This window comes from Apodemus sylvaticus, chromosome 1 (genome assembly GCF_947179515.1).
Source record: "Apodemus sylvaticus chromosome 1, mApoSyl1.1, whole genome shotgun sequence".
Classification (NCBI taxonomy): domain Eukaryota; kingdom Metazoa; phylum Chordata; class Mammalia; order Rodentia; family Muridae; genus Apodemus; species Apodemus sylvaticus.
Window position 1 is genome coordinate 20,121,402 of NC_067472.1, and position 16,749 is coordinate 20,138,150.

A 16,749-nucleotide genomic window follows, 5' to 3' on the forward strand; every position below is an offset into this window, starting at 1 on the left:
AATAATTTTTCGTATCCAAATGAAGTTGCAAGTTTCTAATATGGTGCCTAAATATTTATTGATATCTGCTCTATCAAAATGGTTACTAGATACATGTCATGAGAAGTAGGTGATTCTACCACTATAAAGTAACTGGTCACAGAATTCAATGTGGGGTTAAGATTATCAAACTGAATATATGTTTGACAGCATAAAATGGTTATTCATCTACCTACAATATTCTATTAAAAAAAAAAAACCACAATTATATTTTCTGAACTGCCATGGAATTAAAACTGCAGTTCAAATTGACAGCCAATAAAACCAAAAACCAAACCCAAACAAACAAAAATAAACACACATAACACACACCTTACTAGGGATACCAAATAATACTAGAGCCCACCTTTCATTCAACAACTTGAACACAGATAATACTGTCTTCACTTGTACACACTGTAACTGTGTAGCACAGGTTCCACACTTCAAAACACTGACAAAGACGCTATGATATGTGCTTGTGATACTCATGAATTTTCTACATGTACTAAACTGGCAGGGTTGATCTATGCTAGCCAATTTTAGACTGCAAAAATACACTTCTCTTTCATTGATGGACTGAGCCATTTTATAAATGACTCACTCACCTGTAAGACTGTTAATCTGAATGGTAAGTTTTTATAAAACTTAAATACTCAAGTAAATTGGCTGATTAGCCTTTGATGAATTATCTATATAAAACTGTGGAAGTCTTTAAATGTTTTCCCTTACCCGTTCCCTTGAGTACTGGAGCAGCCTGGAGAATGGCTCAGGGAAGTGCTGCTAGCACATGGACTTTTCTTAGTAGATAAATCAAGTACACCGTCTGTAGAGACACAAAGAAACACCTCAGGACTTAAGAACTGAAACCAGTGTGAACTGGATACACTAAAAGGTAGGAAATAAGCCCAAGCAATATTTATTACGTTGAAGTATTAAATTCAAAATAATAATATACATGTATTTCTCAGGGCAAAATTTCTTGTCAATAGGGCAAAAGAAAGGTAAAACATAGAAGATGCTAAGATATATTGAGACACTGGAAATACCAGTTACATAGCATGAGTTCTGTACTAGAATTATACTTCATTTCCTAATCCTTTACTCAAATGTATGAATATATTTTTAAAAACATACATAAACAAATTGCCCAAGATCTATCTATTTCAAATTCCAAAGCACATGAAACTTCAATGTGGAAAATTTATAATCAGAAAATTGTTTTTAAATGATCTGATTATATTTCATGTATATACAAGATAATTTGAAAGATAAATAGTTTGTGTATATTTTAACTATTCTTTTGATATCAAAAATATGTACATTTGGATTAAGTCTTTTAAGGTCCTGAAAATTCAAATTTCAATTGTTAAAGTATGTTTAAGAAAAAGGTTTTTTAAAAAATTAAAATATTTTAAAAATGGTGTTTCAATTTAGTGGGAAACATCTTAGTATTATACCAGCAAGGAGCCTAAAAATGAGGTGAATCACAAATTTGTGTTATTACTGTATAAAATTAAAGATTTTGTTTTCAAAGTTAATTTCCCTTTACAGATAGCTATACTTGAAAACTTTCAAAGCTTCCATTCCATAGGCTGAAGAAAGATAACTCAGAGCTTCTGATTTGATTTGACTGGGCAGCAGGAAGGTCTTGGTGTCTATACCAAAAATAAATTCTGGACAGAATCTACTTACAATGTACATCTAAGGGCATGGCAACTCCCATTTCAAGTTGTTACAAGTGAATACAAAGCTAAACTTGTAAAATTAAAATACCCAGCTTCATATAAAATTTTGTTTTCAGAAGTCATTAAAACCACTATAAACCTAATTGTTGTTTAAAGAACCAAGTAGCAACCTATTAGATACCTGATACCCAACTGAAGATCTAAAAAGTCAATGCTTAGAATATTTCTAACCTAAGGCAGTTACCATAAATTATCCTCAGTTACTAACAGTATACATACACTTCTACACTGCTACTATTTTATAAACCTGAAGCTTTTGATACAGTAGAGATATTTAGTGAAAATGCCATTTTGTAGTAAAAACAATAAGAATAAAAAAAATCCTCAATAAAACAGAAAAATGCTGGGCAGTGGTGGTACACCCCTATAATCCAGACTGGTCTACACAGTGAGTTCCAACAACCTGGGGTATACAGAGAGCCCCTGTGGTGAAAACAAAGAATCAAGCAAACAAAACAAGGAGATACAACTTTGTAAATACAGTAACCAAAGGTGCAGGAGGAGGAGGAGGAGGAGGAGACTAGGAGGCCTCCAGTGTGGGCAAAGGGAGAAAGCATCCTCAAATGTTGCTTCACAAATGGGATGTCTTCATACATTACTTGAAATAAGAAAAAGGTTCTTTTAAAGAAATTATTTTTAAAAATTTCTGTCATCAAAATTTATTTCTTACCCATAAATTCATACATGGCATAAATTTTAAGTTTTGAAGACAATAAATAAAGTCGTTCCCTAAGACATCACCAATTATAATCAGTTGCAGAAGTTCAAAAGTGCCTCGGTTGCAAAAATGCTGAGAGCACTTAGTGAGAACATAAAGTAGCAGGGGCTTAATCTATTTAAAATACACTTCAGAGACTCAAGAAACATCTGAACACAACTCATAACCTCTTACTGCTTCCACTGACTTGGAATCTTAATAATACCTATCTTGGAAACATCTTCAAGTTATTTCCTTAATTTAGTACATTATATATATATACATACACACACACACATATATATATGTATGTATATATATGTGTGTGTGTGTATGTATATATATATATGTATGTATGTATTACCCAACAACCTAAACTCTTTTATTTATAATATTATTTTATTTTTATTTTTAAACACAGGTCTCATTATGTAGATGAGGTTGGACTTAAACTCACAGAGATCTGCTTGCCTTTGCCTCCCAAATGCTGGGATTAAAGGTGTGCATAACTGCACCTGGCCTAACACTCTTTTGAAATTATAATACATATTTTTACTTATCTCATTTGTAGAGTGTAACTTCCATGCAAAGGGTGTCTCTTGGACAGGTGCTAATTTATAATAGAACATTGAGGATAAATGGAGAAACTTGCCTTTCTACAGTTTTAAGAATCTGATATATTATTTTAGAAAGTGAAACACTTTATACTGCCCTCATGGTGGTAACAGCTCCCTAACTTTCCTGTATGCTGTATCTATCATGACGAGTGCCATGTACTTGTGTACTTCTCTATCACTGAATACGCAGACAATTCGAGATGTGACTTTTATTTTCGGAGACAGGTCTCACTACGCTGCCAGGTTGGCCTTGACCCTAGGTGATGCGCCTGCCTCAGCCCATGCAGTTGGGACACACAGGAGCAAATAATCATGACCAGTTAGAATCACATCATTTTCTATCCTATTCTTGTTGATGGTGCCCTATTTATAATATCTTTCCTCCCCAATTTAAAGTCTTCCAATTGGGTAGAGGAGACCATGACATTAAACCATACCTTGTTCGCTAGGTTCTGACTGAGACTTTCTGACAGTAAGGTCCAGAGGTGAGTCTTGGTCAGCCATGAGCAGTTTGCTGAGCACGGGGTTCTGAGTAGTTGCAGCCGTGGGAGAGGTGGTGACTGGAGATGCTTTCGGCAGGCTTTGGTTCTTTGTGCTATTGGGCTGGCTGGGGTCCTGAGTAGAGCTATTTTTTGAGGTATATTCAGCAGCAAATTGTTGGATCATTCGCTGCATGATCTCACGGGCCACTAGGGGAATATTGGGGTCGGAGACCCAGGGACTGTCTGTAAACAAAGATTTATTTACTTTTAAAGTGGGACAATAAACTAAGGAAAAGAAAAAAGACAGTTTTCAAGAAAACATAAAATTTAGTTTTCCTTAAAAATCTAGTATCCTAACAACTGCATTCATTCCTCATTTGATTTATAATCTTAATTGGTAAGTAATCATTGATACTGAAAATAAAATGCTCATGTATTTCTAAACAATTTATCTGCTAGGATTACAAAATTAAATAAGGGGATATCAAATGGTATTTTCTGGGTAAAATTACTTACCTGATATGGAAATACCTAAGCCTTCTCTAAGCAAACAGCTACTGCCAACAAGTGTAGAAACATCAAGTTTTTCCTTGATTTCCCCTTAACTATCTCCTCACATTCTTCAAGTACGGTTGCTGAATTTATGACTGCATAATTTACTTCTTGCTAATGAGCAAAGGAATAGCAGACTTGAGGACGACCTTGAAAAATGGTGTCAGCTACTATTGGTCTGTGAGTCACAGTTTTAGAACTCCTAGCTAGGAGTTTAAACACCACATTTCAAAAGCTGAAGACCACATATTTTCCATGAGTTCTTTAAGTATAACCTGCCAACCTTTAGAGAACAGCTAGGAAATTAATGAAATAAACACCTAAGTAATCAATGTCTAGACAATGCTCACTCAAAGACAGAACACAGGAAACCGCTGACTCAGAACTGGAAAGGGTCATCAAGTTCAAATGGGTTTAGGATGAAAGGGAAAAGATCTGTGAGAACCTGTAAATCTTCACGTTTCTATAATTACCTAGAGACTGCACCTCTAATCTTGTCTGGTGTAAAGTGTCTGTTCAATTTATTTGAGTAATAAATACAACAATCAAATCAATTACCAACAAATACCTTTAAAACAAGAGAAATGTGACCTAAACTTGTACAGGAAATTACTAATAAAACTTTATAACTATACTACTGACCTTAATGTTCCATTTGTATATTTAATTCCCCAAGGCCTCTTCAAGGCCTTTACAAAAGTTCTCAAAAGAATTTAGTTTCCTTATTTGTTAAAATTAGCTAGAAAAAGCAAATAAATGTTCATAACAATTTGGAAACGGAACCCTACATTTCCTTTATAAATATAGACTCAGTGTTGCAATCAATTTGTAAAAGAAAATATTTAATAAAGAGAAAGATTCCAATTGTACAACCAATTACAATGTTTATCATATTTTAATAAAATTTGAGCCATATAGCGCCTTTGAAATACTTTTATCCACTCAATTTTTGTATGTGTGTGTGAGCACTAGCACAAACACATGTTGTCATGTTACATTTGGAGGTCAGAGTATAAGCTATAGGGAGTCAGTTTTCTCCTGTCATCATCAGAGTCCTGGGGATTCAACCTGGATTGTCAGGCTCAATAGCAAACACACCCTTACCTATTGAACCATGTAGGCAGCTTTCTGACACTCATCTGATGTGACTATCTGCATATGTGTGTTAAATGTACATTAATACAAATTAATACAAATAAATATAAACTACTGCCCACGCCTGGTGCCTGCCTAGGTCACAGAAGGTATCAGGTCTCCTGGAACTGGAGTCACAAGCAGTTGGGAGTGACTGTGAGTATGCCCAGGTCTAAGCACCATGTCCTCTGCCAGAAGCAGCATGTGATCTTAACTGCTAAGTCCTCTCCAGCCCCTCCCCTACACTGGTAATCTTATTTGTTTGTTTTCTGAAACAGAGTTTCACTATTCAGCCAAGGATGGCCTGTAACTCATTATGTAGACCACACTGGTCTGAGACACCTGCCTACTTGTACCTCCCAGAATTAAAGGCACGTGTCAGCCATTATGTCTCGTTTCTGGATTTTCTTATTATTAGTTATTGACCTTAACTATATATAATATATATAGTTAATAATATATAATATAAAGTATATATATATATATAATATAACTAATTATATTAGTTATAATATAGTTATAGAAAGACTTATTTCCCCTATACAACATATAATCTCCATATGAAAAAATACATAAAACTTCAATATATTAATGGTATACTTTTACCTCATGGAAAGCATAAGAATGTGTAACAAAGATTTGAAAATTTCCAAATCTGTAGCAAAATACAATAATTTATGGGAATCTTTGTTAATTAATAACTATTAAAGGGCTTTGAGATATGTAAAAGCTTTTACAATAAGAACTATTAAGTTCTACCTTGGAAGTTTAAAAGCTAGTACTGATCTTGTTCCTTTACTGAATGAACACCACAATCATGAGACAATATGTTCAATATGTGTGACAGCCATTGCTGCCATTTAAAATTCTCTGTTTTCTAAGAGTTTCTTGAATGCATTCGTTGTTTGATTTACTTAAGAACTTCTCTAATCATGGTCATTTCTAGGGAAATTCTCTCAACTGGATCAAGTAAAAGCAATTATTATGAGATGCAGTTGGGAGAGAACCTATAGAAAAACATGTAACTGCTATAGCACAGGATTGCATTGCACAACAATGTGGTGGCACACCTTTTATCCCAGTACTCAAGGCAGAGGCAAGCAGTTCTCTGAAAACTGGAGGTCAGGCTGGTCTACACAGTGAACTTTAAGACCCTGTGTCGAAAAGGAAAGGTCAAGAAAGCACAGGACAGGACAGGACAGGACAGGACAGAAAAAAAAATGAGAAAAACCCAACCAACCAACCCAACTGTTAAGAGCACAGCCAGTGAGTGGTATATTTCAAATGCAAATACTATTTTAAGAAATTATTGAATCTTTCTTTGAGAGAGACCCCCTGCCCTCATTCTCATTCATATTCTCTCTCTCTCTCTCTCTCTCTCTCTCTCTCTCTCTCCACACACACACACACACACACACACACACACATTTAGCCCTGGGTGCCCTAAAGCTACCTATGTAGACCAGCGTGGCCTGGAACCCAGAGATCCACTTGCTTTTGTCTCCCAAATGCTGGGATTAAAGGTAGAATTAACCCACTTTTAACTCAGGTAGCAAAAGCAGGCTGAGAAAGAGTGCTTGTCTGGGAGACATAATTCTTCTTACATAAGAACTTGTTACACAAGCCCAATCACAAAGTTTGCTGTTATGACATGTATAGTTCACCTTAGTTGGACCAAACGCCACATAATTATTCAAAATACACAACTTACAACCCTTGGACAAACTAAATCCAATCACTGGAATTAAAGGCTATGTATGCCAAATGTGAAAAACTGAAACACAAAGTGCTCTGAAATCCCAATCTTTCAAGTGTTGACATAAGACTCAAAAATGTTTGAATTTTGAATTCTAAGATTAGGGCTCTCAAATGGTAAGGTCCACAAAAAGATTCCAAAACGTGAAACCTCAAATACTTTCACATTGTTTAGTATTTAGGACAGAGAAAGCTATCATCAGATATACAGACAACACTCTTCAGAAAAAACTTCACATCATTTCCTTGGATATTGCCTGCTTTTGGCATTATAGCACACAAATGTCCACTTTAGAGATATTTTCATTAAGATTAATAAAACACCTATTAAGCAACAATATTAAGATATAAGGCAAAGAGAAAGAACTTTCAATTCCAAAGCAACAATTCCTTTTTCTAAGCACCTCACACCAATGTACAACCAATGTACAAACTCAAGTTGTATACAAATCCCATCTCTTGAAATCCTACAACCAATTCTAAGCTAAGAATTCCTACTGCAAACATTATGAACCCAACAGCATGTAAGAATTGTAATGCATGTTATTCTTCTAGGACAAAGGCACGAACCAAGTAGGCTAGAATGTCACTGAGAGAATCGGCTGTGATTAACCACCAACACCACTAACCAAATAACAGGTAGAAAATATATGCTGGGAGGCAGCTTCCTAGATTAGTTTAAAAGGCTAATTACTAAGACCACATACAGAGTAAGGGCACTGTCTGCATACACTCTGGTGAAGAACAGTTGTAAACGCTTTTTGACAAGCCACTAGGTAGTACCTTAAATGTCATTCTCCCCACGTTTGGATAATGAGCCACTAAGTAACACCTTAAATGTCACTCTCCCCACCATTGTTTCAGACAGTCTCAACTGTGTAGTCTTGACTGTCATGGACCTCATTATGCAGACAAAGTTGGCCGGAACTAAGAGACTGGCTGCTGAGACTAGAGATGTGTGGTGCCACACCTAGGAACGTAAAATCCTTTATTAAAACAATCAAATAGTCACAAAACTCATGAAATTACTTTTTTAAAAAACATTATTTTGTAACTTCTGGGCACTTACCCTGATAATGTGAGTCTAAAAGACTCATCTGGGAAATATAGTTCAGCGTGCCAATTAGTATTAAAGGGAAGTGCTGACACACTTAGAAATCTAATTTTTCTAGTGATGGAAAAAAAATGATGAAAATACAAAAGCATGTTTTCCCTCAAACAACAAACTTGTTAAGGAGTAGTGTGAGTTCACAGGACATCTCAGCTCACTAATGTTCTGAAAACAGTGAGTGAAAAAACTAAGAACACCAGATGGTACCCAACAGTTCCCAACATTAGAATCTTATTTCACTTCTAGTGTACTGTCAACCTTGAGAAGAACCTGAGTGGTATGAAGGCCCTGGAAGTGTGGTGCAGTGTAGGAGATGGGCGCTTTGAGTCTGCTGAGGGGTAAGTATACCAATAATCAGCAGTATAAATAATTCCTTTTATTCCTTTCAGTTCTAGCTGGCCTGTAACTCAAAAACCACCCATCCCTGCTTACCAACTGCATTACAAGTACATAGCACTTTACCTTCCTTGTAGGAAATGATTTAGAAATTATCATAATTGCCTCTACGTTAGCAGGAGAGGGAAATGTATAATTAAGGAATAGAAATTCATTCAGGAAGAATTTATGAACATATTGTCACACAACTTTTAATCTCAGCATTTGGGAGGCAGAGTCAGGAAGATCTCCTGCAAACCCAGTGCTACAAAGCAAGACCGTATCTCAAATCACAAACAAATCAGGTGGTTGGGAGGATAGATGATAGAATAGACAGGATAGACAGACAGACAGATTCTTCACTAATTAAAACAAGATCATAAAGAGGTTATATGGATAAAGAAAAGAATTGAAGTGAAGTATAGTGATGCCTGCCTTTAATCCCAGCACCTGGGAGGCAGAAGCAAGCAGATTTTTATGAGTTCCAGGACATCCAGAGGACATCGTGAGACCAAGTGTGGGGGTGGGGTAGGGACAGGGAAGAATGATGACTATGATGATAATAACAACAAAGGAAGGAGGCAGGGAGGAGATAGAAAGATGGCTCAGTGATTAGGAGTATTTGTTCTTGCAGGGGACTGGGATTTTTCAGAATCCACATGGTAGCTCACAAATATCTGTAACTCCATTTCCAGGGTATCAAATACCCTTGTCTAACCTTCAAGAACATTGGGTATATGTGGTTCGTGTGCATGCATATGTGTGTGTGTGTGTGAGAGTGTGTGTGCACGCACAGGAAAAACATTCATATGTAAAATAAAATGAAAACAGGATTAACTGTCCCTAAGAAGAATCCCTAAGCCTCAAGATGCATACTTCTTTTTGGCATTGCAACATACTGTTATCATATCAATTGCAAACATTTTAAAAAGTATCCTAATGTCCTAAGCTGTGTCTATGAGTTTGTGTTAGACCACATTCATAGCTACCCTTGGCGTTTGGTTTAAGAGCTACAGGTTGCTCAAGACTGGTAGAGAGATGTTTCTGCTTTTCAAAACTAATATAAAATAAGCTTCTTTAAGCATAATGATGTGTTGAAAATCCTAGAGTGGGCTATTAAATTTGACACAAAATGCAAGCAAGAAAGTTTATTTTAGTGTACAGTTTTCTACGAAATAAGTTTTAAAAATTTTAGTGAAAATAAATATATCAATAAATTAAAAAAAAAAATTTTAGTGAAATGAGATGTCAATGGGCTGAATTTTCCCAGCACCCACATGATGGCTCACAACTACCCTAATTCCAGGTGCAGTGGATCTGATACATGGTGCACATATATACATGCAAGCAAAATACACATATAAAATAAAAAAATAAATATATTTTAAAAGATATTAATGCTTACAAAAATGTTTACAAATACAACTGTAAGATTCAACTACATTTTCACTTCAAAATAAAATTTCAGGTCGATTTTCAATTTACTGAGTTGGTTTTATAGTTATTAAGGATTTAATGTTTATAGTTATTAAGTAGCATTTTATATGTCTAAAACACTTATCTAATAAATAGCAAAGTTTTACAATACATTTCTGAACTATTTAACTAAAATTCACCCCCCCACTTTAGAATTAAAGAAGACAAAGAGTTGTCTTAATGTTATTCTAAATTTAATGTGATAAAGGAATACAGAAATATCTGAAGAGTAACTTAAAATAACATCTAAATTAAGGAGATTAATATATGACAAGCAGACAGTGTGTCGTTTGCCACTGAAACCAACCTTTTCTATAAAAGACTGCATTGAGGAACTCTTCTGCTTGTTTCTGGAGTCGAGTGATTTTTGCGTGCTCTTGTTTAAGCAAAGCTTCTTGCCCAGCTCCGGAAGCTGGCTCATCCAGACCGACTAAATGTCCCTGTAAAAATATTGTGTGAAATGTTTGTACAGAAATCTCTCCCCATTCAAAAATCCAAAGCACAGATGCATAAAGGCAAGAGTTAAGAGCCAATAAAACAAACTAAAATAATATAATTAAAATATTTAATTTTTTAAAATTGGTTTAAATAGTTAAAACTTAAATTCTGTTTCTGGATAACTGTATTGTAATGCTGGCTCTCAGATCTTTACTGGATTGTTACATTGATAAGTAAGTCAAACCTGGCACTGTGAGAGTAAACTGAAACCACACCCCTCCTGTTCAGCATTTTTAGTTAAAGGCTGTTGTGCTTGAACATACATACATACATACATACATACATACATACATACATACATACATACATGGAGTAAGACAACTGTTTCTAATGCTTGGAATAACTCATCCCGGAAGGCCCGCATCACCTCCGGGCTGCAGGAGCACACTGCGGTTAGCTGACAGTGCTCAGTTGTTCTCATCCTCGTCTCTCAGAATTACAGGAGACCAGAACAACAATGGACACCACAGAAGACACAATGAGAATGCACAGCATACCTTCTAAGCATCCTTTAAGGCCTGTGCTCACATGTACTCCACATCACTGTAGTGTATAAAACTCATGCATTCATTTTCACCACAGATTACTTATAAAAACTCTAAACAAGATAGTAGGTCATACTTTGCAAAATAAAATGTACATAAGAATTGAGGGCACATTATAACCCACACATTTCAAAGACTTAAAATATACCCACTGTTTACAATCACATTCTAGGATTTTCCCATTAGAATTGTCATCATTTCTATTTGTTTCAACCAATTTATTTTAAACCAGGTATAACTCACTCTCTGAATATAAAGCTCAACAGATTTTATTCATATCTATAAACTGTTAACACTGCAATGTGAATATTTGTATCCCATTAAACTCAGCTGCCATTTCTCTGCTTGCACCCGGCCCTATGCAGCCAGTTATACTTTATTTTACCTCTGAAGATATGCCTACTGTGGTCATGCCATCTAAATGGAGCTGTATTTTTTTTTCAGAGGGGGTGACATTTTCCCCTAGAATATAATTTTAAGGTTCAACTATATCTTGGCCGGTGTGGTATTTTCTTTTATTGATAAATGAACATTCCATTTTATGGCTACACCACATCTTATTCATTCAAGAGCGGACAACTATTTGGACAATTTCCACTCTTCCACAATCACATGTCGAATGAGAGTATTAACTGCCCAAGTTTCTGTATGGATGTCTATTTTCATTTTCTTAGCTACACATTAAGAGGTAATTTCTAGATCAGCATGTTAACTATATTTAGAACTTGAAGACACATCAGAGTACCTAGTAAGTGTCAGTAATGTGGCTGATATAGATTATGTCTGCTGGGTATAAGTGATTCACAGTGCTCTGGTCTTCCCCATGTATGAAGCAGGACCTCAGTATTTATCCAGGCTCAATTCAAACATATTCAAACTCTTGCTTGAAACTGCAAGAGTAAATCATCTCATCCAACTTTGAAAAGTAAGTTCTAGTGCCATTTCTTAGATGACTATGTCATTACTATTCACTATCTCTGTGCAGCCTGGCTCTCCTCCACTTATCTGCTCTCTGCCTGCGTTTATGCCACACATCAGGCTGTTATCCTCCAATGACTGTTCTACTGTTTTTGCCATATACTGGGGCATAAATTGCTAAGTCTGTTGCAAGAATAATGAAGTGCTTTTGCAGGGGTAAACTGTTACTAATATTTGAAACTTAGATTTCAGGAAGGCTTTTTCTTTTTCTTTTCTTTCTCTCTCTTTTTTTTTTTTTTTTTTTTTTTTTTTGCATGTTTCTTTTTTCTGGTAATGTTAAGTTTTTTGTTTTGTTTTCCAAACAGGTTTTTCTCTATGTAGCTTTGGCTGTCCTGGAACTCTCACTCTGTAAACTAAGCTGGCCTTAAATTCAGAGATCCACCTGCCTCTGCCTCCTGAATGCTGGGATTAAAGGTGTGTGCTACCACTGCCCAGCCTAACAGTAACAGTTTTCAATTGATACTAAAAAGGAGCTACCAGCCTCCTCTGCATTGTTTGCCAAAAGTATTTTGCTCTTTAATAATGGGTTTAGGCATTTTTAAGTTTCACTCTAGTATGTCTACTTATGAAGAGTTATAGAGTTCTCTATTCTTGAGGCCTATGTTAGAAGAACATCTGAGTTTCTGTGTAAAAGAAGTGGGGAGATGGTCCAATCAGTAAAATGATTGTAATGCAAGCACAAGGACCTGAATGTAGAGTCTTAGCCCTCAGGAAAGAAGTCAGCTGTCTGAGCCACAATGCCATCCCTAGAGAGGACCCCAGAGCTACTGGTAGACTGTCCAGTCCAACCGAATGCTGAACTTCAATTTCAGTCAGAGACTGTCCCTCCCCCCCCCAAAAAAAACAAAAAAAACAACAACAACAACAAAAAACCAAACTTAGTAGCAAAGGAATGAAAAAGATACTTCCACAAACCTATTCTACCCACATGTGAATGAATACACTTCCAAATCTAACTGTGCACACACATATACTACATGTACAAATGACTTTCATTCTTAGTTGTTTCATTTGCTTTATCCAGAACAATAACTAAAGATTAAAAGTAGAACAAAATCATACATTTCTCCTGTTTTCTACTTTAATCATAATGTTATCAACTGCAACTAAACATCTTGTCTACTAAACATCTTTGTCTAGAGCAAACCAGGTATGGTGGTGCATGCTTCTAATCCCAGCACCCAGAAAGTGGCAAACTCATCTCTGAGTTGTAGAAAAACAAACATCTTATACAGCAATGACCCACAATAAACCATATCTTACTGTCCCTTGCTCAATCTCAATCTCTCTCTCTCTCTCTCTCTCTCTCTCTCTCTCTCTCATACACACACTACACAAAGAACTAATAAAAACAAGTTTATGCAGCACAGAACTAACAGAACTGAATACCCCGGTAACAGGAAATCAACAAATACTCCATTATCATTTCTCCACCAATCTGTATTTTAAATACATGCATTATATATGATTTGGTAAAGTGTAATAAAAAAAATGTGACACTGTTCCACAAATAAATAACTAAAAGACAATGGTTACTTCAATATAAAAAAAAGAAGCTTTGGGCCAGAAACAAATAGGAATAAAGCTGAGGGTCTAAACTAGAATTATTTGGAGTTTTTTGCTAGGAGTTATTTGCTTTAGGATATAAGCTGCTAAGTCAGCTCACATCTATAGTTAATTTGTCTCCAAAATCCACTTAAATATCATAATGACATACTACTGAGTAATTAACCACACAGTTATTGGGCTTTTTAATTCCTTGATAAATAATTGAAAAATGAGGGAATTTGCAAGCATTTAAGAGTTAATATAATGTCACTGCAGGTGAGATGGCCCCCGCCACTCGCCTGGGTAAAGCAAGACAGCTGGCCCTGTGGGGCAGGTGGAGGAGAGCTGGCAGGCTGAACAGCTCAAATACCATCCAGGCCCAGATACACAGCTTTGAGTTGGGCTGGCCCAACATCTACCCCACCTATAAAACAGCTGGAGCAGATGAAGGGGCCCAGTCGGTCCTGCGGATCCAAGGCTGCAATCCACATGACACAGGGCAACAGCAGGAGACCTGAGATACCTCAGCGAGGATCCAGTATGGACAGTGTAGCAGAAGCCAGAAGTCTTGAACTAGGCCAATGACTCACTGCAATGGACATATGCAAGTAAAGCTGTTGGGGCAAAACAGTACAGCTTCCACAGTGAAATATCTTTCTTTCCTTCTTTTTAGTTTTGTTTTCTTTTGCGGGAAGGTTGCAAAGGTGGAGGGTGGATATGGAGGGATGGGGAGACTGGGGTGCATGAAAAAAAAAATCAAAAAAAAATTAAACTAAGTTTCTCTAACATTGATCTTTATTAGAAGGATGGTATACTTGCCTGCAGGTTTTTCTCACCGCTTTCATGTGTCTACGACTGCTTGCTTAATGCTTGCAGAACAGAGAAAAATGTGTCTGTGAACTCTATTACTGTTCTATTTTAAGGGCTATGATTTTTTTACATTAAAGAATTATCATACATACATAGAATTAAATCTTGCCAAAGCCATGACATTTGCTAAGATGACTAGCACAGTTACTTTCCCTAAGAACACAGAGAAAAATTATGAACCTTGGGAAATTTTAATACTGTGCAATGACTCCAAAATCAATTGAAAGTAGATTCCTTCATGAGTTACGTGAGACTAATCAGTATTGAAAATGACCCTCAAGTCCTCAAGTTAATTTCTTTTAAAGATACTGAGGTGAGAGGGTGGTAAGGTATGGCATACACCTTTAATCCCAGCACTTGGTAGGCAGAAGCAGGTGGATCTGAGTTTGAGGCCAGCCTGGTCTATGTTGTGAGTTCCAGGTAAGCCAGTAATACATAGTGAAATCTTGTCTCAAACTAACAAATGTGCCCTTGGACAGTAGGAGACAGAAGGAAAAGAACTACAAAATTTGCCAACACACTGTAATCTGACCATCCAGATCTAAAGCTGTAACAGTGCTAAGAAGCAATAGTGAACAGGCTAAGTAAGATCTTGTCCAATAAGACATCAAGCTCTTTACTAAAAACTTTAATGGGGGTTGGAGAGATGACTCAGCAGTTAAAAGCACTAGCTACTCTTCCAGAGGATCCAGGTTTGACTCCCAGCACCCATATCACAGTTTACAACTGTCAGTAACTACAGTACCAGGGGGACCCAATGACCTCTTCTAGCCTACTTGGGCACTGCACACATGTGGTACACAGACATACATGCAAGCAAGATATCCCATACATAAAAATAAAAATAGAAATCTTTGAAAATATATCACTTAATATACTTGACTGCTTTTTGGAGTGACATGGCAATGAAAACCTTCAAAGTATGTTTTCAAATATAGACTGTATCTTAATCTATGTTTATTACTATTAGAAAGGATCAGAGGAGGCTGGGGAGATGAAATTAGTGGGTAAAGGCACTTTCCACATACCCCTGGAGACCTGAGTTTGATTCCCAGAATAAACAGGTAAATAAATTACATTGAAGAACTTAAACAGCAAACAGGTAAAAGAATTATTTTATCATATATATGAAGTTGTGTCTGTATAAACAGAGAGGAATGGCAAGAAAGCAGGGAGACATGAATGTGAATGAAAATCTCAACATAAATGGTCATCCAAGAAATAAAAATTAAAACTGTAGTGGATAAATATCCCTTCATACCCACTGGATAATGTAAAAATTGACAACACTGGCAAAATGTGGCACACTGGTGTTCTCTTATGTGATGAAAGAACTGAGTCAGATGAATAACACACAATACTACTCAGCATGAAGATACACACCACTCATAATCTAACAACAATTCAAATGAACAGCTTGAAGCCAGTGGTGGCTCAGTGGTTAAGAGTAATCCCTGTCCTTGCAAAGGGTAGAGGTTGAGTTCCAAGCATCCTATTGTGGCTCACGGTCTATAATTCCAGTTCTAAAACATCTAAAACTTTCTTTTGACCTCTGCAGCACTAGGCATATGGCACACACGTACAAGGAAAGCAGACATTAAATAATTTTTAATAAATGAATGACTAAATTGTGGCTTATCTATGCTAAGCGAAATTACAAAGAAAATAAAGGAACAGAGATTATACACAAAAACAAACATGAGTCTTAAAAACTCATGTTAAGCAAAAACAGTCAAACATAAGACTGCATATTGCAGGTTCGTATATAATTCTAGGAAAGGTAAAACTCTAGTGATTGTATAAGCCTGGAGGTCTGTGGAAAAAGACTAACTACAAAGGAAGGGGAGAAAACATCAAGGTAAGCAATGGTCACTATGTTGATGGTTATGTATACACAACTGAAAGTGCTTACCAAAAATCAACTAACCCTACTCTTTGAATTAGTTTTACCATATATAAATAAAACTTCAGTTTTGAAAATTAGTTTCAGGGTGGAAAAGATACTAGGTTCCAAATATGTCACTAAGAGTAAAGAATAAGAAGTATTCTTTTAATATATAAGTATTTAATATAGTAAATACTTAAGGTCTTACAGGCCACGTGCAGATTCTGCTGCCTACACAGTCTCTTTACCTTGACAGTACTTAAAAACAGCCCGAAGGCAAGGCTTAATCAGGGCATATTTTGCTGACCTGAGAGAAGGTTAAACTTCTCCCAGACCTAAAACACTCACAGGTCCCTGAAACAGCAAAGACTTCACTAAAAAACAATGGAACAAACTTATATCAGCATGGAAGCTAATCCTCCCAGCAATAAACTGTTAATGAAGTTAAATTTTAAATAGT

The 16,749-nt window shown here is 36.2% G+C and overlaps 1 protein-coding gene across 6 annotated transcripts in view; it reads right to left on the bottom strand.

The window, feature by feature from the left end:
* The window catches only part of Lcor (ligand dependent nuclear receptor corepressor), a 105,759-nt gene that overhangs the window by 37,595 nt on the left and 51,415 nt on the right, over nt 1-16,749 (bottom strand). For 5 of the 6 annotated variants that reach the window (XM_052186002.1, XM_052185985.1, XM_052185994.1 and 2 more), the window contains exons 5-7: nt 10,273-10,405; nt 3,518-3,805; nt 751-844 (exon numbers count right to left, since the gene is read on the bottom strand). In XM_052186002.1, coding sequence (XP_052041962.1) covers nt 751-844; nt 3,518-3,755 — 332 coding nt within the window. In that variant the 5' untranslated portion in view covers nt 3,756-3,805; nt 10,273-10,405. Of the gene's footprint in view, nt 1-750; nt 845-3,517; nt 3,806-10,272; nt 10,406-16,749 lie in introns of those variants that run through there. The other variant, XM_052186011.1, reaches the window with a different exon arrangement.